Source organism: Leptidea sinapis, chromosome 24, assembly GCF_905404315.1.
Source record: "Leptidea sinapis chromosome 24, ilLepSina1.1, whole genome shotgun sequence".
Lineage (NCBI taxonomy): Eukaryota > Metazoa > Arthropoda > Insecta > Lepidoptera > Pieridae > Leptidea > Leptidea sinapis.
In genome coordinates, this window is record NC_066288.1 from 11,095,212 (window position 1) to 11,119,795 (window position 24,584).

The window sequence follows — 24,584 nt, forward strand, 5'->3', positions numbered from 1 at the left end:
AATTAAACTTTCGCACGACACGCTACAAGTTAGGATATCATCCTCACCATCTGGATGTGTGGCGGTCCTCCACAGTGCGGTGCTCAAGATCGGTTTCGGTTTTCTTCCACGTACGACCAAGCTGTGGAATGAGGTTGTAAGCATTATTATAAGTATAATTATGGATTTCCGCAAAGTAACGCCTACTTCAATAAATTTTCAAGCATTATTGTGTTGTCTTTGATTGTGCGTTATAGTTAGTGAAGTTGATGGCTAATTGAGACAACATCTCACGTCTCAAAGTGACGAGCGTAATTGCATATTATACTCAAATCAAAATGTTCATTTTGTTATTGATTTTTGAAACAAGTTTTAATAGCGAATATAATGATGATTAACTAGTGTAAGAGACTAGATAAGAGAGATAGGCATAATATAATGTGACGTCACATTTAAGTTTGTTTGGAATTTATTATTAGTAGTAGCTAGACCGATAGAAGACCCCTTACTCCAGCTGTGTTATTAAAAGACGTGAAGTAAAATTATTCCAAATTTAGCTTAACTTTTATTTAACTTTTTGTCTTTATCTTACCTTTGTCACTGCAGAATTTCATGACAGGAAGAAGTAATTTTATATTTGGAGTGACTTTTTCATTGCGTTTTTCATTGTATTTCTAGGCAGGTAGGGCGTGTCACTAACCATCAGATCATAATAGAGACATCAAGAAATGTGTTAATAGACACATTCTTAGCTTAATCTAGTAGTTTAAGTTAAAGTAGAATTACTTATTAGTCTAAGTTAAGGCTTGATTGTAATGCAAGTGAGGCAACATTATAATAACTATATTATTATGTTCCCTAATTGAAAGGAAAAAAAAACTAACCATCAGATTAACTGTTTGCCCCATAGACTCATCGTGATGTCGCTAGCGTCGCACCGGGTCGGCACTACAGATGGCACCCACGAGGGAGTACTGGATATAGTCGGTATCGACGAATACGTCCCGAAAGTTATAGACGCGTTCGCTTTAGGTCAATTCTTGTAAAGCTTTATTATAATTTGCTGAATGTGCGCACTGTACACTCATATTCATCATATCTTTAATTCAGTGATAATACTATAATTAATGTGTGTCTAAACAATTTGTTATTTTTAAAGTGATATCCCTCTCCTCTGGGATTAATTAAATTAAATTTGTTACCAAAATTTTTGAACGATGCTGGTCTCGAACCCGCGACCTCTCGGGTTATCAACTGTAAAGTAGATCCTGTAGATGGAGGCACAACCTGAGAGTTGAACAGGACATAACAAGATTTAAGAGCCTTACGTTACTCGAGCGGTTGGCTCAGTTGGAAGTCCGCTCGGATGCTGTTCGAGTTCCGCATCGTTCATAAGTTTTGGTTACAAATTTAATTTAATGTGTGTCTGTTACTCTGCTATGGCTAAATACCCTCTGTCGGTGGGAAAACAAAGACTACATTTTAATAAGCATAATAAATAGTTAATAATTTTGAAGATACCCCTAAGGAGCGTGATATAAAAGAATTCATCGCGAAGGAAATCGTAGAAAAATGTCTCTTTTTATAATAAACCTGTGATTATTAGTATGAAATACTTATAATCACAGTACCTACCATTTTAGTTACACATTTTAAACTATAGACTTCAGTATTAAACTGTTCATAGACTATGCTAACTGAACTGTGTATTCCACGGTTAAATACAGTTTGCATATCATTATGAGGTAAACAACATCTGATATTGCGAAAACTAGTTCCGTTTTAGTAACTTTAATTAGATTAAGATATTTGTCAATACTTGTAACGTACGCTGGCTCAGAGACATGAAAGTGGGTCTTGGCTTATGACACGCCTCTCTATCTTGTGCAACCATATGCCAGTCATCAGGCATTTTGGGGCACAATACAGTAATAGAACAGTACTTTTACTTCATATTAGAGCGCCCGAATCGACGCACGCACACATACACACGATTAAAACGGCCGCTAAGCAATCTTGGGATGACTAAACTATTGAGTGCCACGCAATCCTCTGCGCCGCCGAGACTGATCACTGTTCGATTAATTAGCCGTACCGCGCCGTTCGCGTCGTTTATCTTTTTGTATGTACCAACCCTAGTGCTCCGCCCAGGGGGTTTAATCCTAAAATCGATATTCGATAAATCGTGGCTTTAGTCGTGTCGAATCCTACTCTTAGTTACATCGTAATCAATGTCGAAACGATGATTGAACGAACGAAACATTATTCGATATTATCGGTTCTAACCCTACTCTTAGTTGAAAATGTCAGAGACGAATATTCGAATTTCACAAATAATCAAAGGTCACTTTTACGATAATCTCAACGACACCTTCTAGGCTGTCGATGCTATTATCGTTTCAAGTTGTGTAGATATATTTGCCATACAAAATACATACTTAATAAATATTATTAAAATAATGATATGTGATTTACTATTCAACAGGATTTTTTTACTACCAAGTCATTTAAGTCATTTTGTTGATTGATTATGCGTAGAAATAATGCAAATGGCCGCCTGAGAAATAGGAAGTTGACGAGAAGGGTTGAGTTACTTTTTCTTACATTTTATTATCCGCAAGTTTTGTATTATTTATTCAGTTTTAAATTTTCGTATTATATTAATTACATAATTTTTTAATATTTACATTATGTGTAAATGATACCAAATTGGTGGTGCAGAGTCTGGCGTAGTCCTTAGCGCCTAAATTATGTTTTGACTTTTGACACTTAACAGCGACATAGCACAGATAATATTTAGGTTTGAACATATTTCATTCAGACTAACGTAAAAAAATCAAAATATTAGTCTATGGCAACGATAAACGATAAGGAAATCAAACATTTGTTAGAGTAGGACAGTTGCGATATATTCGAAGTATTATCGTATCGTTCGGAATGATCGTTGTCGATTTTGCGAGTAGACCTCCAGACGTAGGTATAAATATCAAGAAGACCGCTGAGTTACGCTACTGTTCTATTACTTGTACTGTGCTTTAGGCTTATTAAGTACGTTCTGGAGTTCATCGGCCCAGCGGTATTGTGGAATAGCTGAGGTTCATAATTCGCAAATATCTAACCGCGTAGTTTGGAAAAGACATTATGGACACATTTTAGATTTCTCTTCCATAATATCTAAAAACATTTCTATATTCCAGAGTACCGAAAAAATATTTATTTCAGCAATTAAATTAGAACGTAGCACAAATAACTGGATTGCTTTCATGTACTTTATGTTAGAGTCTGTGCGGAAAGAGAACCGTCGTGGCGTAAAATGGAACTAACATTATGATTTTAAAATGGATGAATTGAATATTCAATATGAATTTTGTATCAATTCATTTGACAAAGTGTAGAAATATCACGAATCATAGTCGCGCTATAATGACGTAACAGTGTTGTCAACATAGCAAATACGTTAAAAAAACACAGTTGCGCCCTCAAATTTTATGACGGTTCTCTTTGCGCACAGACAGTACGCGCGTAAACGCACGTAAGTGAATGTCATGGCGGCCGTTTATGACGTCACGCCTTAGAATTCAATGATATGAACGGGTAATATTCCATTAATACTTTTAAATACAAAAAATCAAATTTGCAAGTTCGTTGAATCTCAAAAACAAATTAATCTAAGCACTTGTTGCGTTTTATATTCCTCACCTCTGCTAAGTAACTTTTTTAAATATAAAACTTAGAAAAGGAATTTATTTTATTCCCCTATCATTCAACTGTTCACAAAATTAGAATCTTCCTTGATCAACAGTTCAGCTATTACATACTTGAATTTATATTCGGTAGAATGTATTGTATACTTATTAGTTTTATACTTGTATAAAAAATTATATTCATCGACAATATTGTTAGCATAAGATTCTAAAGTATTTCATTAAAATTACAAGCTCCGTAGAGCTTTTTTCGGTACATCCATTAGTATGAGTGAGACAGCTATATTGGCTAAACCGTTCACTCCTGCCTATGGTTATCATGAGCTTTCACTTTATTTATAATTTACATTACAACACAGTGTTTCATTTCAAAAGAATTTAACATTAGTTGTACTTTTCCTATAATATCCTGTCAATTATTCGTTTTTATTAATTTATTTGCATTTTGTGAGAGTAATGGTGAATTTTTTGTATTTTAATTATTAAGCTACGAATTATTATCAGAATATTTTATTCATTAATTAGAACACTAAAATCATTGAAATAACTAATTTAATTTCGAATCATATTAGAATTCAATTAAAATGTTATTCTTTTGAGTGTTCTTCAAGTTTTTATTATCAATAGTATAAGCTCTAATAAAAAAATTAAATTGTTGCCTAAATTATACAACGTGGCGCTATAATGGTACAGGTAGAGCTATCTAAACCTAATCGTAAAAAAATAATTCTAAAATTTAAAGTAAATAATTGAAATTTTAAAAACAAAAAAAAAATATATTTAGAAAACAAAATTTTAATCACCCTTACGTGGTAAGTAAGGTTACCCGGAAGTCGCCTACGCCGCTACTAGATTTATTACAGGTTGTACCGAAATGATATTATGGAAAACTGATTTTATTATGATTACGCATTAGTAGTTCTACCTGTGTCATTATTAAATGACGGTAGCGCCAAAAATCGTTGAGTAAGTTGTATTTTTGAACGATGATATTTTGGATTTTTTTATATGAATTTGTGTCGGTGGATTACCAAAAACCCTGCATAATTTGATGTTGTTGTAAGCTTCGTGTTTGTAGAGAATATATAATTAAAAAATAGCAGGGTCCCTTGTTTGCATCTGACTGTATTGTGTTCAGTATAACTTAAATTAAATTAAGTTTGTTGAAGGAAAACAGGTAAAAGAATTGTTTACTTTATTAATGAGAATTATCTCGCTATCTAACCGTCGACCTCAAGATTTGGATGCCAGTATACCTATATTATAAGTCTTTGTATTAAACATTGGTACTTCTTTGGTAACTAATTGGAGACTGAGTGCAGAATTTAAGTTTAGATATATATATATATATATATATTCTGCAGGGGCCTATATATATATATATATATATATATATATATATATATATATATATATATATAGGCCCCTGCAGAATGAGCGATGTCGTTGAAACTCGGTCTTGTCACTTTTTAACATAAAAAAGACGTGGACCGTTGATCGCGCACTCGTTGCCCGCGGGCAATTTTGTCATGAAAAAGTAAAACGCGTTGGTTTATGACACCAGTCACTTGTTTATTACTTACTAACACCTTTTATAGTAACGGACTACTGAATTGAAAACTCTTTTAGGCCCACTGAACACTTTGGTTAATAAGAAAGCTGTCAAGCTTCAACTAAAAGAGTGAGATTAGACAGAGTAAAATTTACCAGAGTAATTTACACGAATAAATTTTATATTTTAAGAGTTACTCCATTTTGAATATAGAACGCAACAGTAGTATTTCGTATTATTACTCTCGTCTAGTCGAGGTTTTCACTTCTGTAGCAAGGTCTTAAGCACATACGTCATGTTCTTTGGCTTCATTCTCGCTCTGGTCTCCATTTAGTTTAATACTCTAAAATTAGAAGTATATACAATGTCATCATACATTTACATCTGGCTTTGTAACTTATATCCTGAATTTTGGCCATTTCTGCAATTGTGAGTGTACTTTTAACCAATTGTGATTGAAAGCATACACGATCTCATCTATAACGAAACAATCACGGTAAACAATTTTGATCTTATGCATAATGACGTATTGGAGTTTTAAAACGTTAATATACGCCTGTCAAAACATACAGAACCTAGGACCTTTCTTTATCCATTATAAGCGCTCGACAGTAATGAAAATGGCCGACGTCGGTCAGCTGTTTCTTAATTGACGTTTGTTTTTTAATGTCAGTCAGTTTATAATATTCAGGTCTTGGGTCACTTAAGGCCACTTAAAGCCTAACGAATTTTTTAATCCCTTTGTTTCCACTTTAACTAAAATTGACCGTGTGAACCGAACGTGTAAATACCGGCGATATCACACTAATGTGGCTCCAGCTTTACATAGTGGAAGTTTCCCGCGGAAATTTGAAATTCTTTGCTTCGTTTACATTTTTGATATTTTATCTGTTTGTCGTTGCGAGTTGTATATTTTCATAGATAAAACCTTGGTAAATACATTAAATTAAAGTGTTTTTCTGTGAAATGGTAACATTATTTATCGGAGGTTTGACAAACATAATGATTTAAGAAATTAATCGAACGTTCCATAGGCTTATACACATTTTAACTATAAGTGATATTGGTTTTTACCTCCAATGCGTTTAAGATAATGCAATTTAAATTCTACTAATGTCTTAACGTCTTACGGTCATTGTAATTGAATGGTTAAAATAATTTGCCAGTGCACTCACTTTGGCGTTTCAAATGGGCAGAACAAGTTGTCACTTTATAAGGGATAGCCAATGCAGCGTATATGTTATACAGGCCAGCGCTTTCTATAGATTGCCAAAGTTTTGCATTTTTATACGATGTTTACAATACTGGCATTTGAATATCTTTTTAACTGTTGTTGTAGACTAAACTAACATATTTTAGTAAATTATTATAAACGAAAACCATTGACGTACGATAAACAACTAGAATCACAGTCACGTTCAAAAATTGTCAATAGTTTAATGTTATCGGTAATAGTAAAAGTTTTGAATCATAGACTGAACGTTATTACCACGAAATAAGGTGTTAATTTGAATGAATGTTTTAATGTTATCTGTATAATTTAATGTCAACACATCACTCGGACATTTATTGAAGACCTTTTACTAGGCTTTTGGAGTCTAGTGGTTTATAGTACGTCAGTGACGAAAACTGATACATGCACACAATTTCCATAGGAGGTTCGCTTGTATGTTTGTCTGTATCAATTTTCACTATTGCGTATTTTTAGGCGAATCCGTTTCATAGTTGCATCCAACTCATAGGAACGGAGTCTCAGAATCTGTGATCACATGGTACTCTCTCGGGTTTAAGTATTTTTATAACAGATGTGTGGAAAAATTTAGGCTATTCTAAATTTATAGTTACTATTTGCTGTATGTTGTTTTGTTATCGATGTCTATACTTAACGTTTAGATTATTTATACGTCTAGATAGCTGTGAAAACGTCGAAGAAAATTGAGATTGCCAGTCAACCTCTATTTTGTGCAATTACACGCACACTAACATAAAGTGACATTCAAATCGCGAGTGTATGACGTAACTTTACACGAACACTGAAGTAAGTATTATACCTGGCTTGTTTTCACCGGTTGTCTAGCAGCAAGGGTTGTCTATCTAGACCATAGTTTCTCAACCTTATTTTGCTCCCCCCCCCACTTTGACAATATGTTTTTTTCTAGAGTATTTTCGTATATTTTTTTGCCTTTTTATACTATATTTTTTAATCTACCCACGCCCCATCTGCGCCATCTCAATGTCCCCAATTTTCTCTGGGTCTTCTACTGCCCCCCCGAAAGTCTCAAACGCCCACAAGGGGGCGTTATCGCCCCCGTTGAGAACCTATGAATTCTAGACTTATAAATAATCTAAGCTCTTACGTTTAGTTACTGAGCTCTAATTGCTAAAGTAGTCCAATTTTTTTTCAGTTAATTGTTTAGTTCATAAACGTTCAATGAATAATATTATTTTATTTAAGATTAGGCTTCAATTGCTTGTTGTTATTTTCTAAGAGCACTGCGAAGGTCAATGTACCATTTTATTATTTAGTCTCGTATTTTGCCTTATGACGTCATCCTTAGTTATTAATACATGCCTTAATGAATTATTATTGATGATAACTCGATCTCTTATATTTTACGAAATAATATACAATTATCAAACTATAAAATGAAAATGCTGCTTATAATTTTTTTGCAATTTTATAATATGATTACCATCAGCTGAACGTCCTGCTCGTCTCGACCCTTATTTCATAAAAAAAAATATATAATGGGCAGGTCTGTATTTTCGGAATAATATGTGTTACCTACATTCAAGAAATGTGTTGTAAATCCGTCCAACATTTAGTCGGACTTTATGTAGTTGTTAATTCACAAGGTAATATTTTGTTAATCATTCACATTGAAGCCAATTTAGTGCACGTATATGTTTATCGTTTTGAATAATTGTATGTAAAACATTAATGAAAAGTATGCACGTTTGTTTAAATTTTTATTAAATATCTAATAAACTAGTTTCGATATTTTATTTTACACTTTAACGGCCTTACAAATAAACATGACATAAATTTTGCTTATGTTTTGGTTTAATCGGACGTATAACGTTTCCCGCGTTTATTTGCAAGACTGCTTGACATTCGCAAAACTTGAGAATAATCATTGTATTGAAAGTGTTGTCAGCGATATATTCAACAATTTGCATATACTTTTTTTATTCTCAGGTATAACTTTATATCAAGTTAATTTGTATGGCCGTAAAAGTTCAAACCCGTGTCTTAAATGAATAATCTGTTAATTATCGTCCATGACGTGTTTTAAACGCAACGCTTTTTCTTGTAGCGGCGTCTTGGGGCGGGTCGTTCCCTTCCCTAAAATATCGGTAAGGGAGGCGATAGCGTCAGCTCGTGAACGGGCTCTACTGGTGTGGTGGCTGGATGTTTCTGTTTATCGGAAACTGTGTTTCATGTTTTTAAAATTAAATTATTTATATATTATATTTATGCATCTACAGCAGTGTTTCCCAAACAGCTCCACGATTGAAACGATCTTTAGTAGCTCTTTTTTAAATTCAGGCTTCACATATACGCCCCTATGTTAAAAAAGAGCAAAACATTTATCTACTAGAGGCATTTCAATTTACTTGGGGAAAATGCGTAACATTTCTCTGTGACGCATTGTGACCCAACGATCAATCCAGGTGCTCTCAATATTTTCGAAGGTGTGTAAAATAAATAATAATATATACTCATATTAAAAATTGAGCTAAGCAAGCAGTATATCATTGAATAAGAATGATTATCAAAAATTCCTATACAATCTATTTTTTATATTTAATTAAAACAACCATACAAGCTAACTTAATAAAGTATTTTTACATAATGACCTAAATGAACACCTTAGTTTCAAGTCTTTCAATAAAAAGTACCTATCACAATATTGTCACTGTAAAATTAAGCTTCTGTAAATACATAGCCCCACGCACACACACTACTACAGGCCTGATAGGCCATTATGAGAATTATTGTCATCGTCTGTGACAGATCAGTTTGCGTCTCAATAAAATATTTAAAAATGCTTGTGCGTCGTGAAAAAGTGTAAAAACGATACTATATAAGTATTTGTGGCCATATGTGATTATTTAAGGGAGAAAAAATTGTGTCAATAGTATCCCAGTAACAGCACACACACTAGCATTACGGTGCTTCACTTGCTAATATCACGGCGCGGAGTCCTTCTTTTTTTACTCGTCCGTTTTTTATCGCTCCAGAGATTTGTTTTATGACCATATATGCCTTAGATAGACTATCGAGAAAATATATTGATGAATGAATTTCAATTTGGCCCAGATTAAACCAGGATCCGCTTGAAAAGTCATTGGGATGTCACAAATTACCGCGGATGTGAAAACTGCTATAGGTAGGTAAAAGGTAAGGAGCAGTAGGTACCTATTATAAGAAAAAGATTGAAAAAGATGCTTTGTTGACAACACAACAAATGGCTTTGCAAAAGTATTCGATGTTGTACTGTGTACATGACACAGTCTTACGGCCGTTTACAATAACGTATCTCTAGTTACGGATGTATTGCTATCACCGTTTGTTGACAAGATCTTATCTATCCATAGTTATGTCCAATATAGTTATATTATTAGTATTATTGGTAGTATATATTATTATAGTCCAATGCTTTCTGCCGATAGGTTATTGAAATGTAAGTAAGCGTAAAAGGATAGATTTGTCTACCTCTAGTAAGTAAAACTAAGGATATATAAGTTATTGAAAACGGCCATAAGACGTTTTCCAAATGGTTAACGCATCACCAGTTAAGATTGAAAAATCAATAAATCAAATACTTTTAAAAGGATTAAAAAGCAGTTTATTTCAATGTGTAACGCTTACTATCAATAAATCTCAGTCGTAGCATTATACCAAGACAAAATTATGCAGATTATTTAGCCGGCTTAACTTTATTGTATTAGTTTTTAGTCTTAACTTTGTGCTTACTACAGCCAAAACTTAATTTACAATTTTGTATCTCAGATCTTTTTTAATTTCCTGCTTAAATTAGTTAGATAAGCGCATTTTATTTAGTATAGTATCCATTAGCTATTAACAAGCTGATTTTTAAAAATTATAATTCAAATTATAATCATACTACTCATTTAAGCCAAAGAAATGTCAGGTTTTACCTATATATATAAGAGTAGGTACTCTCCGAAAAAAGCCATCAAAAAAAAGGTAAATTTATCAAGAAAAACAGTATTTTCTTTTTTACGATGTATTTTACTGAACTCAACTAAATATCAGTCATAGAAACGAGATCAAAATATATTAATCCCAACCCTATTTTTTATTTTCCCTAGACCTTGCCGCTGTTTCAATGAACCACAGGTCTGGGGTACATTGGAAACACCCTGGGGTACAATGAAACATGTATTTTTATGCTAAGTATTTAATACATCAAGGAAACATCGTTAACTGTTAACGTGCTTGTCTCACCATAATAATTAATCTACATACTACTACGCCGTCAAGCAGCTTGATTGTCTCGGAATCGCTTTAGACAACAGCTAACCTCTATTAATACCACTAATATACAACTACGTGTAATACTACAATATACTATTTACCACAATAGGTAGTGGTAAATTGTAAAGGTACCTAAGTGTTTTAGACAAAGTAATGTCATCAAACTTCGTATAGGCACAAAAAATGGAGTTCTATCCTGTATCAAGAATTTTCTTTCATAAAACTAACGGGAGTTTTTCTTGTAATTGAGAATATTTAAGAAATGATCTAAATCTTATTCTTTTCTTGTGGTTTGAGCTGATGGTCTTCCTACCAAAGCTCGAAAGTCTAAATAAATAAGTAACAACAACAAAGAGAGTAGTTCTTTGCTTAAAATAATGTCGGTGTTTTTTTGGCGGGAACGAGTGAACGAAGGAAGGCGCGCTTATACAAAAAAAAATTGTTTAAATTATTGTTCATAGTGCATATATTTTTCATACTTGTAAATTGTTTATCCTGGTTTATAAATATTCGATTTTTGTATATATAAATTGTTAAGTGCGCTTCCCCATCGCCATGGGGAAGCGTACAGGTAAAAGGCCGAAGAACGGCCAGAGCGACGCAGAACCAGCAGACGAACTTCCCCTATCCGAATCCTCGGTATCTGACGCGGAGGTGACTGAACGTCTCATTGTAAGAAGAAAGGATAAAGAGAAGTATACCCCTTATAGAGCGACAAATTATTATAGGTTATACGACGAACATTCAAATAAGAAGGAATTTATTGTATTTCTCAATCGCAAGCAGGGTGAAGTCAAAATATCAGACAAGGACAGGTTGGGTCTGTCAAATGGAATCAGGAGGCATTGCGTATCGGGTGTGTTGCACCTGAGGTCCGTTAATGCTTTTAAAGTTGGTGTTACCTTTGACCTGCCTAACAATGCGAATGTATTTTTAAAAAATGAAAAGTTACTTAGCGAGTTGGAGATGGTTGCCTCAATTCCGGCTTCTGAAACGGAGGTCACTGGAGTTCTTACTTCTGTTCCCACTGATTACTCCAACAAAAAAATTCATCAATTAATTGCATCGAGTAAAAAAGTTATTGCTGTGAGAAGGTTCATGCGGCGAGTAAAGGACCCACAGGGTGTTGTCTCCTTTGTTCCAACGCAAACTGTTGCAGTCACATTTGCATCAACATTGTTACCTGAGTATGTAACACTTGATCACTGGAGGCATGAGGTTAATGTATATGTACCCCCTATTAAACAGTGTCTACGCTGTATGAAATTTGGCCATATTGCTAAATTTTGTAGAAACAATGAAGTTTGTTCCATATGTTCTGACAATCACAATTTTAAAATGTGTCCAAAAACTTTAAGAAAATGTGCCAACTGTGGTGGAGATCACATAGCTATCTCATCTACCTGTCCTCTGAAAAAACAAAAAATTGAAGAAAACAAAGTGAAGTCCCGTAGTGTTAGATACTCAGATCTCTTCAATGAATCTGCTTTCCCTCAATTAAACTCAAAGTATATTGACACACACCTGAGCAATCTTATAAAATCTGACAAATTTATGAACCTCTTGGTTGAAGCAGTTTTACAAATTTGTACAAATAAAGATAAGTTAACTATAAATTCAAATAGTATTAAGGAAATTCTGAATAACACTTTTAGAAAAAAGACACCTAGTTAATTGTTATTATGGATACATTGAATATAGTGCAGTGGAACACTCAAAGTATTATTAGTAATAGGCTTATTTTTACAAGGTTTTTATATGAAAATCATATCCATATTGCTATAATTTCGGAAACTTGGTTAAAACCACATCAGTATTTTTTAATAAAAGGCTATAACACAATAAGGAATGATTGTGGTAATAAACACAATGGTGTAGCAATTTTTATTCATAATAATATCACATTTTCTAACATAAATACATATTATGATAGTGCTCTACAAAATGTTTGCATTAAAATTAAAATTAATAACAAAGAACTGAGTATTGTGAGTTTTTACAGTCCTTCCAATTCAAATCCTCCATTTAATAAAAACAATTTAAACAGTTTAATTAAGTCCATTCCAGAGCCAATGATATTTGCAGGTGATTTCAATGCTCATCACATGTTGTGGGGATGTGTTGATACATTGCCTCGAGGTAAAGATGTTTTAGAGGTTATAGATGAGAATGGTCTTGTTATTCTGAATAATGGTCAAGCTACCACAATAGGATCTCCATCTTGGCGTCCTAATGCTCTTGACTTGACTTTGGTAACTCCATCTTTGGCTCTTTTATGTGACTGGTCAGTTATTGACAGTCCTCTGGGCAGTAGTTATCATCTCCCTGTAATAATAAAAATGGCAGTAAGTAGTGATAGTATTAGTTTGCAAAACACATTATGTAATAATCTACATTTGCCCACTCACCCTAATTATAAGCAGGTGAATTGGAAAATGTATAGTAACTTAGTTGTTTCTTATTTGGATGATGTTAAATTTGACACTTTATCTTCAATAGATGCTTTTAATTCCTTTTGTAATATTTTACTTTCTGCTGCCAAGCAGTCAATCCCTAGCTGTCTGTTTTCCAAAAGTTCTAATAGTAATAATGCTACTAGTTCTCGTTCACAAAAATCTTTTAAATATCCTTGGTCGCCTTGGTGGAATCAGAGGTGTACAGAAGCAGTTTTAAATGCTAAAAATGGTTACATTAATTTTAAAAACAACTCCACTGATGAAAATTATGTGGAGTTTAAGAGATTGCGGGCTTTAAAAAAACTTATCTTAAAAAGTGAAAGAAGAAATAGCTGGATAGGCTTGTGCAATTCATTTAATCGTTGTACTCCTTTGTCTTCAATTTGGAAATACATGCGCAAATTTAACAAAACTTACATTCCCGACAGTGTGTTGAATGATAGTTGGATTCCAGATTTTCTACAAAAGTATACTTCTGACTTTGTATCAAATGAGTTAACTAACTATGTAAATGTTGTTAATGATAGTAATAAATATTTGATAGAGCCTTTTTCTTTACAAGAACTAAAATCCGCTTTATTTACTAGAAGAGATACATCTTTCGGTCTTGATACCATTCCATATATTTTACTCAAAAAACTTGATTGCCACAGTCTCAACATCTTTTTAAATAATCTTAATCGCCTATGGAAGGAGAATACTATTCCTGCAGAATGGAAAACAGACTGTTTAATCCCAGTTTTAAAGCCAGACAAAAATAAAATGTTACCTGACTCTTATAGACCTATAGCTCTCACGTCTTGTGTTGGGAAGATATTTGAGCAGCTTCTAAAACAACGTCTCGAGTTCTTTATAGAACAAAATTTTCTTTTGCCTAATAATCAGTTTGGTTTTCGCAAAGGTCGGTCTTCTAGGGAGAGTATAGCGCAGTTACAGCTTGATGCGCATCAATGTTTAGCAAGTAATCAATATCTTTTGTCTGTATTTTTTGACATCTCAGGTGCCTTCATTTTTTTTTTTAATTTATTTAGTGGCACGGGATGCAAGTCCATAGGCCAAACTTATTACTAAGATAACAAAGTTAAATTTTTCCTATAGTATTTACAATAAATTTGTACAATGGCTTGTATAACGATAAATTACACAAAATGTCTTGTAAAGTGGAAGGTGTCGTTTGCATTTTCTTCTTGTCATCCAATGTTATATTTTGAATGTCTGCTGCTAAAATTAAACGATGAAAGTTATACTGTTGACAATTCATGACCATATGTTCTAAATCAGCTATGATAACTGTTGTACAGTGTTTACATTTACTCTCTGATTCTGGTATTATCTTCAGTTTTGCTAGGTGTGCCGGGGTTCTAAAATGACCAAATCTCAATCGGTTTATAGTGGTAATAAAATTTCTATTATTGACATCCTTGTGTTTGTGATACCATGGTAAAAGCGGCGGGGTCTCTTGTATTTTAGTGTACCATTTACCTTTTTCTCTGCTAATAAGTGTCCAATAACTGTGCCACAACTCTCTCAACTTTGTTTGTAATGTTTCATGGTAGTCTGTATAAGGAACTTTTAATACTTTGCTGTGATCTTCATCGAATTCACCTCGGGTTGCTTTATCCACCACTTCATTACCAGAAATACCACTGTGGGAAGGTACCCACTTAAATGTAACAGATTTGCCACTATTCTTTAACTCTAATATAATTTTAGTAATATCAAATAAAATATAATTACAACATTGCTTACTTGACATATTGTTCAGAGCTGTAATACAGCTTAAGCTATCAGAAACAATTAAAAAGTTTCTACTATTTACATCCTTTATGTACAATAAAGCTTTATAAATTGCATAGCACTCAGCCGTAAATATACTGCATGTGGGATCAATCTTATAACATTTTGTTTTATTTATTTGAGAGTCATAATAAGCTGAGGTGACATTTCCTGCAACCTTTGAACCATCTGTATATAATTTGTAAAAAAGTTGTTGTCTATTTACAAAGCTTAAGAATTCTGACTGATTTCTAACTATTTCAGTGTCTATTTCAAAAAGATCATTACTCATACATCTAAAATCAATATTATACAAAGGTTTCATGTTACATGAATATACATTTATACATAAAGATTTTAAATTTAATATTAAGTTCATTATGTCTGGGATATGATCAGATATCAATTGAGTAGCATTAATGGAAAGATTAGACAGCAAACTCTGAGGAAAATCCTCTTTGGGTAGAATTCTATCTAAAACAAATTTATTGTTATTAGCTAATAACTTAAGGCCAAACTTATTGGCAATTTGTAACCTTCTCAATTTTAGAGGATAAATGCCAGATGCATTTATTGGAGTGGAGCACATAGCTCCTGTTATAATCCTGAGAGCCTTATTCTGGATAGAATCTAACTTCCTGAGGTAAGTAATATTTGTATTCATGTATGCTAAGGTACTGTAGTCAAAGTGGCTTCTAACAATGCTTTTGTACAGCATGGACAATATTTTAGGGTCAGAACCCCAGTGTACACCTGCCAAAGAACGCATAATGTTAAGCCCTTTAGAAGATTTTTTAATGATATTATTAATATGAGACTCAAACTTCAGTTTGGTATCCAACCATATTCCCAAAAACTTCTTTTCATTCAACCAAACCAATGGATTACCATTAAAATATATTAGAGGAGTATCTTGTATATTACCCATTTTTTTACTGAAAACCATTGCACCACTTTTATTTACATTAATATCTAGTTTTAAGTCACTATAAAATCTATGGATTTGGTCAAGTGAATTATTCAAGCATTGTACCGCACTATTTACATTTTTACTAACACTATACACAACTATGTCATCAGCAAACAAGAGACACTTAGCAGATGAATTTGTTAAATATCTGTTAATTTGAGATGTATACAAGTTGTACAATAAGGGTGAGATAGTAGATCCCTGCATTATTCCTTTATAAATAAGCCTAGGTCCATGTAAAACATTATTGAATTTAATGAACATTGTACGCTCATACAGAAATCTGAATAACCATTTACAAACTTTGCCAGGTATTCCAATGGCTGTGAGAATCTCAATTAACACTAAAGGGTTAACATTATCAAATGCTCCATTAACATCAAGAAAGGCGCAAACTGTATGGGAATGGTTATGAAATGAGTTTTTGATGTCAGAAATTAAGGATGTAAAGCTTTCTGTGGCACTTCTACCTCTACGAAAACCAAACTGCTCTTTAGGTATGATGTTATTTCTTTCACTATAATGTTCTAGTCTAAACTTTAACATGCATTCAAATAATTTTCCTATACATGACGATAATGAAATGGGCCTGTATGAGTTGCAATCATTTGCTGGTTTATCAGGTTTAATTATAGGAATAACACACTGTGTTTTCCATGAATCGGGGATAATTTCTGACAGCCATAAGTGGTTATATATTTTTAATAAGATAGTTAAAGCGTTAGGGTGAAGGTTCTTTATTAATTTGTATGTTATGCCATCAAGACCTGGTGTGGTGTCTTTCCTAGATTTGAGAGCAGTTTTAAACTCTTTCATAGTATAAGGTTCAGTAAGAAAGTAGCTATGAAGGTTACCAGTTGATTGAAACAGTTGATTGAACTTTTCTGTGTTTATATCTTTTTCAGGTGGAGAGATAGGTGCTAGCTTATCTAAAAAAGAAGGTATCCACTCATCATTTATTGGAGCTTTTCTGTGTGAGATTCTTTTAAACCTCCGAATGTAATTCCAAATCTTGCTAACTGGTGTATACCTATTAAATGAGTCACATAATAAAGTCCAGCCTGCCTTCTTTTTCTCGGATATTAACCTTTTTTTTTGTGCATCAGCTTTTTTGTATTCGATATAATTATCTATTGTTGGAAAATGTCTATAAAAGGCTAATGCATTTTTACTTTTAAATACTGCCTCAGAACACTCATTATCCCACCATGGAACCGGTTTTCTAATTTTATAAGATTTTGTATTATTTGGTTTTTTAAGTTGAGGAATACAGTCTTGTTTAATGTTGTTTAAAATGTCACAAAATTTATTGTAAAGATAAATTGAATCTTGTGATTCTAAGTTTATTTTATTGAATGCTTTTTCACTTAAAGTGTGATATTTGCACCAATCTGCCTTACTATATATAAAGTGATCAGTGGGACTACCAATTTCATATTTTTCAATTGATGTTTGAATATCTGTTATTGTAGGATAATGGTAGCTACCCATTGGGTCATTATGTACTTTCCATTCACATAAAGGGGCTATATCAGGACTTACACATGTTATATCTATTGCAGATGGATTATGACTTATGGTACCTACTGTGGTTGGAGAACCTGTGTTAAGAATACAAAGATTGGACTCATCTAATAAATTGAAAATATCATTTCCCCTGGAGTTTGAAGAATTACAACCAAAGGCAACATGATGCCCATTAAGATCACCTGATAACATTAAGGGTTTGGGCAAGTTATCTATAATTTGCTTTAATTTCTTGCATTTAAAACGACCCCCTCTTGGAGGACTATATGCACATAGCATGGATATTTGGCCAATGTTGAGTTTTAAAATAATTGCAACTGTTTGTAAATGGTCATAGTATGGTGTTTGAATAACTTTATATTTATATGAACTCTTTATCAAAATAGCTACACCTCCATGACCATTAGGTCCGTTTTGAAGTATTATATTATAGTCTGGTATATTAAAGCAACTGTTTTCTTTCAACCATGTTTCATTTAACATACAAATGTCTATATCCTGTTCAAAAAGGAATTGTAGTAATAAAGGTTTTTTGTTTTTAACACTTTGAATATTAAACTGTGCTACTGAAATGTAATTCTTTATATTTTGATTATTTTTATTAGAGCTATGATCCATGTTATAATAAATTTTTCAAGAAAATATCTCTTATTCTATTTGTTGTAAGAGCTTCATTACTAGGTGAGTTGGCTAAAGAAACTAATGATTTCACAATGGCATTGAGAATAATTTCATTGTTTGCTATTTTTTCTAATTCTGTTTTATTATTTACTGCTATAGTGTCTCTTTTATTTGATGAGTTAGTATTTACAATAGACTTAGGGTTATTTACATTTTTTTCAATGGATTTAGATTTAAGTGCTGGAAAATTCTTATCATCTAAAGTATTGCTACTTATAATAGATGCAAATGTACGGTTCTGGTTTAATATAAGTGTACGTTTTTCTTCTAATTTCTTTAATTTTATTGGACAGTCCCTTGAAATTGCTAGGTGAGCCCCTCCGCAGTTGATGCAACACATGGTATCCATTGTACATTCTTTGTATAAATGACTGCCCGCACAAGAGGAGCACATTTGTGTGCCTCGGCACACTTTGGCTGAGTGATTAAACTTAAAACACTTGAAGCATTGAATTATTGGAGGAATATATGTAAAAACTTGGTATCGAAATAGATTTAAAAATACATATTTTGGCAAAGTTGTTGAGGAAAAAGTTATAGCTATTGTGGTCATTGGTGTTAACTTTTTATTCTCATCTTTCTTCATGAATCTTTTAACTGATATTATGTCTGCATCTGAAGTGATATTTTGATATATATATTCATTGGACATATCAGTTGGCACAAATTTGATTAAACCCACCTTCTCAACCAGGTGGGCAGGTATGAAGGCTCTATATTTATATTTTGTTAGAAAACTGTCGTATTTTAAAAAGCAGTTTGCTGCAGCAGCTTTTTGAAAAGTTACAGCAATTTTATGTGAATTTATTCTGAATACGCTTGTTATGCCTTTCACATTTTCTGTAAAGAGTTGGGTAAGTTTTATAGGGTTTTTATTACCCAACTTTTCATCGTCCGTTGATGTAACATACACGGTATAGTCACTGTATGTGACATTTTCTAGAAATAATCTAGTATAATTTCTTTTAAAATAAATTTTATACTTATCGTTATTTCTCTCATCTCTCTCCGAAATCCGCGCGTATTTTCTTTTTTTGTCCGAAGACTCCCCATCGCCATCTCCATCACTTTGAGACCCCATTCGTAGATTGGGATAATTAATTTACCAAGAAATATGAATTTTATTTATTAAGAAATTTTAAAATGACCGCCTTGTTTGACTTCCCGCCAAAAAGTCCGGTGCCTTCATTTTTTTTTTTTAATTTATTTAGTGGCACGGGATGCAAGTCCATAGGCCAATCCGGTGCCTTCAATAGTGTAAATATTGCCGTGCTTTGTGACGAGTTATCAATGTTAGGGATACCAGGTAAAATAATAAATTGGATGCAATCCTTTTTGACTGACAGAAAAGTATATGTAAAATTTAATAAACATTTGTATGGACCACGACTTTCTTCTCTAGGTGTTTGTCAGGGGGGAATATTGTCTCCTTTAATTTTTATTATGTACATAAGACGATTGAACCTTATTTTGGGGCCAAATATAGTAAACCTACAGTATGCAGATGACTTAGTCGTCTATGTATCGGGAGTTGATCTGATTAATTTAGCCGCTACTATTAATAAAGCACTTGTAAATTTATATCAATACTTTTCTTATCTTAATTTAAATGTAAATCCAACCAAATCAAAAGCTTTTGTGATTGGTCGTAAACGCATCATATTACCTCCCATTTTATACAATGGCATTCCACTGCCTATTTCATGTGACATAAAATTTCTAGGTGTAACATTTACTCCAAAACTTTCTTGGAAAAAATATACAGATAGTGTTATAATTAAAGCGAATAAAGCTTATAATGTATTAAAATCTTTGTGTGCAACGTCGTGGGGAGCGGACCCTAAAATATTGTTAATTTTGTATAAATCGCTTATTCGTAGTCATTTTGAATATGGCTTTCATTGTTTCGCCGCAGACAGCAAAATTGTTAATAGTCTGGATAAAATACAAAATAAATGTATGCGTACAATATTGGGTGCACTTAAAACTAGCCCAATAGCTGCTATGCAAATCGAGGCCAACCTTCCTCCTTTGTGTATTAGATTTAGTTATCTTAAAGAAAGATTTATTTTAAAGCTCTATAGCTTGCCGACGAACAATCTTCTTAAGAATTTTATTGCTTATCAATCGTCTTCATTTCAGAGACAGTTGTTTATCTTGCAAGATTTTTCTTCATTTTTTAAATATCTACAAGATTTAAATATTCATCGGAATAATGATATACTTCCCTGCCATGCAGGTTCTTTTCGATGTAAATATTCTGCAATTAATGTTGTAATAGATCCAAATTTAACTTCAAAAGAGGAGGTTCATGTATTATTGTCAGAATGGTCTAATTGTAAATTTGTTTATACGGATGGCGCAAAAAACAATAATAATGTTTCTTTTGCAATCTACCTTCCTGAAATTAGGAAGGGTATTGGCTTTAAGATTAATAGATATGCCAGTATTTTTACTGCTGAAGCCGTCGCTATTCTTTTTGCTTTAAAGCATATTAAGAAACAAAATCAACTTAATAAGAAGTGGGTAATAGTTAGTGATAGTATGAGTGTGTTAAAAAGTTTGTCAAATAACAAAATGAGTGCTAACATCAATTACATCATTTTTGCTATAAAGGAATTGTGGTTCGAACTATGTTTAATCGATATTAAAGTGGATTTCGTTTGGGTCCCGTCCCATATAGGAGTAGCAGGAAACGAAAGCGCTGATTTTCTAGCTAGAACTATCATTAATATATCCGATCTATCCCTATATCCTGATTGCAAAGATCTAGACATTAACATACCATATACAGATATAATAAGTAATCTAAAACAGCGTATGACTCTTCTTTGGGGAAGATATTGGTACAATTGTACAGAAGTTGAAAATAAGGCTCATTCGTATACTTTCTTAGATAATCCCGTTAATAGCACACCCTGGTTTTGTAAGTTTAAAAATAACGCTCACAGAAAGTTCTATACTACAATAACACGAATGCGTATTGGTCACTATCGATTGAATTTTCATCTTCATCGCAAAAAAATTGTCTCCTCTCCTTTTTGTGACCATTGTAATAAGCAACAAGATCAGTCTCTGGATCACATCTTTTTTGATTGTTCGTCCTTTGGCATACAGCGCCTTGTGCTGATGGATGAGCTACTGGAAATATATGGTGCACCCAATATAATCCCGCTCTCAGTAATAGATCTATTAAAGGACACATCAACTTATATGTCCTTGTATAAATTTGTATGTAGTACTGTAAATACATTGTAATTTGTAGATACATACGTTGTAAATTTGTTTATAATTATGTAAATACGTTATAACTTGTACATATACAACTAGTAATAGCATAGCGCAATTCGCGAACTGAACAGATAATGTAAATAGGTAGGTATTATTCTAAAAAGTTATGCAAATTACACTGGATTTGACTTTAAGAAAAGGGGAAAATTATTAGAGACTATATTACTGGATTTGGACTTACTAAAAGGAAAATATGGAAAATATTCTTTAGAGAATTATACATTAACGGAAATGGTAAAATAACTGATGACTTTAAGACTGGATTGGATTTGATGAAAGAAACTACTATAAATATTCGCTATCGAATATACATAATTGGAAAAGGAAAATGGAAATAATGTAAGATGAAATGAGAAAACTGGATTGGACTTTTTGTAAAACAAAATAGTGAAAATAATAAATACCAAAGAAATGAAAATACTAACGACAAGGCAGTAAGGCCCCTGGCTATAGCCTGTTCGAAAGAACGAATTAATATAAAAAAAAAAAATTAAAATAATGTCAATGTCAAAGAATATGATATGACTGCTCTTCTTATATCAGTATTCACTATTCCGTAATTCAATTTTATCATAATATATATCTTATTTACAATATTTTTGAGTATAACAAATAGTTATTTAAGGAAACGTTACATTGATAGAATTAATTCAACTTGACTTTCAATGATTAATAATAATTACCCAGAACACAGTACTCAAATTCTTTCTACATGAGCCTCGACATAGAAGAAGCAAACGAAACGCAACAACTTATGCAGAATGAGGGAGAAGATGAGGAACAGAAGGTATCGCCTTCAGCGATTTCTCCCGTTGCAAGTAATAAAATGTCAAGTGGTGCAGCAAGTCTCACTTCGAAGACAACTCCGGCTTTTCCTACAACTGGGAACAGTTTGAACGATTCTACAAAAATGTCTTTCGTCAATGAACGCCGTCAACAACGTGATTTCGTACGCTCTCACAACAACAGGCCTAAGAATATACCAAAAGAAACTCCAGATGTTAAGCACATGGAAAAATCTTTACTTGATCTTTTGGATGATTTCCACACAGGGAAACTTAGTGCTTTTAGTACTGGCTGTAGCATGGAACAGATGATAAATATAAGGGATCAGCAAGAACACTTGGCTAGATTACACTTCAAATTGTATGGTGATCCAGAGAAACCTGCAGAGGACAATTTTGAGAACTGTACAGCCAAAGACAAACTGTCACAGTTGGTTCAAAGCTTAGAACAGCTGTCTGTCTCAATAGAACATTTACAGTCTGATGAAAGTGCAAGTAACAGTAAAACAACAGAATAATGTCTCATTAACACAAAGGGAATTGTCAACAATTTTACATAATATAAATATCTATATAATATATCGCTGATCTAAGGACAATGAATACTATCCTTACGTGATACAGTTTTTACTAGTACGAAATGATAGGATTAATCAGTTTAATGACAGCACTAAGTTACCTTTGAATAATAATTAGTTACATTGTGTTTAGTTTATTGTATAGATTAAGAAGCTGTATGGTGGTTGTTTTCTTATTTCAATAAAGATTATTATTATCATTATTTAAAAAAAAAGGTCATTTGCAAATATTGTATTACCTGGATTGTTGCTAGTAACAGAAAATATGTAATACCATAATTACTCAATGAACATAATTTATAGTGTAAAATATATAATTATAGTGTAAATTACTTTGAGGACATTGTGCATAGAATTAATTGATAAGATTCTTCTGATGAGAATGTTTGTGGTGTAATGGTTATTACTATTGCTTTTTAAAAGAACCCGCCAGCCACATATAAATGGCCACATATAAATGTGTTTTTAAATTCATATTTTGTACATCTATTCGATATTCTTACTGTGAAGGAAAGTATTGTAAGGAAATCTTACACATCCCTGCAAAGACAATGTGATGTGCAAAATTGACCAACAAGAATTTTTTTTTGGGAAAGGAGAAGGGGCCTTGGAGGTTGAACAACCAACTTGAACCTGACTTATAAGGGCTAGAATCCCACCCTGTGTTCATACAAAATAAGTGCATAGTTGGAAAATAGCAAATGAATATTTTTGCCTAATATTTCTGATTAGATTATAAACGGAGAATCTTATAGATCTCTAGTCAAATATGAATAGCTCAGAAAAGCTAAAGTAATTGTTGATATGACATTACTTCATCATCATCAGCTGGAAGAAAATCCACTCCTGACAAAGGCCTCTGAAATTACATAAGAATGGAAAAATATTTTTATAGGGAATATATTTTTTTTTTGTAATTTTAATGTATTATTTGCATTAAACTATTTCAAGTTAATATTTAATAATTTTGAACTGCATTATAATAATATAATGCCTCTAAATACCTATTCTATTCTTCCAACTGTGGCTTCTGTGGAAGACACACCATAAATTTGCCAGTATCACATTAAAGTAGGCTACCAACCTTTGAGTATAAGTCTCCTTAGTTTTACAGTAAAGATTGGTGTTAAGATTACACATGGATTTATTTTCTTATAGTATCTGAAGAAGGACAGATACATACACAGATAACATTACTTAAATTATTAAATATAAGTACTTAATGATATTTACAACTTAATCTTATTTATTTTAATATATTTATACACAATATTAACAAAAGGAGTGAAAACTAGGGAGAGGAGACATTTAAAGGAGGTTGGATGGGGAACTTCAGATGGTATTGAATTGTACAAAGAAGATTGCGTTAGAGGACAACTAAAGAACAAATGATCCAAGTTTCCCTCATCAAGGCCACAATCACAAAGGAAATGATCTCTAATTTTTAGTTTCGCTACATAAACTGGAGTGCAGGTGTGGTTTAAACATAAGCAGCATATAGTTGAGATTGAGTAGCTTTTTTATGGAATAGGAGGACAAACGAGCGTACGGGTCACCTGGTGTTAAGTGATCGCCGCCCACACTCTCTTGCAACACCAGAGGAATCACAGGAGCGTTGCCGGCCGTTAAGGAAGGTGTACGCGCTTTTTTTGAAGGTACCCATGTCGTATCGTCTCGGAAACACCGCACAAGGAAGTTCATTCCACAGCTTCGTAGTACGTGGAAGAAAGCTTGAAAACCGCACAGTGGTGGACCGCCACACATCCAGATGGTGGGGAT

The 24,584-nt window shown here is 32.9% G+C and overlaps 2 protein-coding genes and 1 long non-coding RNA gene across 5 annotated transcripts in view; 2 read left to right on the plus strand and 1 right to left on the minus strand.

Annotated features, from left to right (window-relative positions):
• LOC126971845 (uncharacterized) overlaps window positions 1-24,584 on the plus strand; it is a 133,855-nt gene that overhangs the window by 16,211 nt on the left and 93,060 nt on the right. For 2 of the 3 annotated variants that reach the window (XM_050818348.1, XM_050818349.1), the window contains exon 12: window positions 890-4,782. In XM_050818348.1, coding sequence (XP_050674305.1) covers window positions 890-1,025 — 136 coding nt within the window. In that variant the 3' untranslated portion in view covers window positions 1,026-4,782. Of the gene's footprint in view, window positions 1-889; window positions 4,783-24,584 lie in introns of those variants that run through there. The other variant, XR_007731001.1, reaches the window with a different exon arrangement.
• Window positions 12,612-14,357, minus strand: LOC126971879 (uncharacterized). Its single transcript, XR_007731006.1, has 3 exons — window positions 13,967-14,357; window positions 13,150-13,417; window positions 12,612-13,066 (listed from the first exon to the last, which is right to left on the minus strand). It is a non-coding gene; the product is annotated as an uncharacterized LOC126971879 (long non-coding RNA).
• On the plus strand, window positions 21,969-23,760 carry LOC126971868 (coiled-coil domain-containing protein 28A). The gene has a single exon (XM_050818388.1). It carries the CDS (start codon window positions 22,155-22,157, stop codon window positions 22,743-22,745), a length of 591 nt encoding a protein of 196 aa, XP_050674345.1. The 5' UTR covers window positions 21,969-22,154; the 3' UTR covers window positions 22,746-23,760.

What these genes read in the sequence shown, in the direction of transcription:
- LOC126971868 (XM_050818388.1), top strand. Translation starts at nt 22,155, where the DNA reads ATGAGCCTCGACATAGAAGAAGCAAACGAAACGCAACAACTTATGCAG.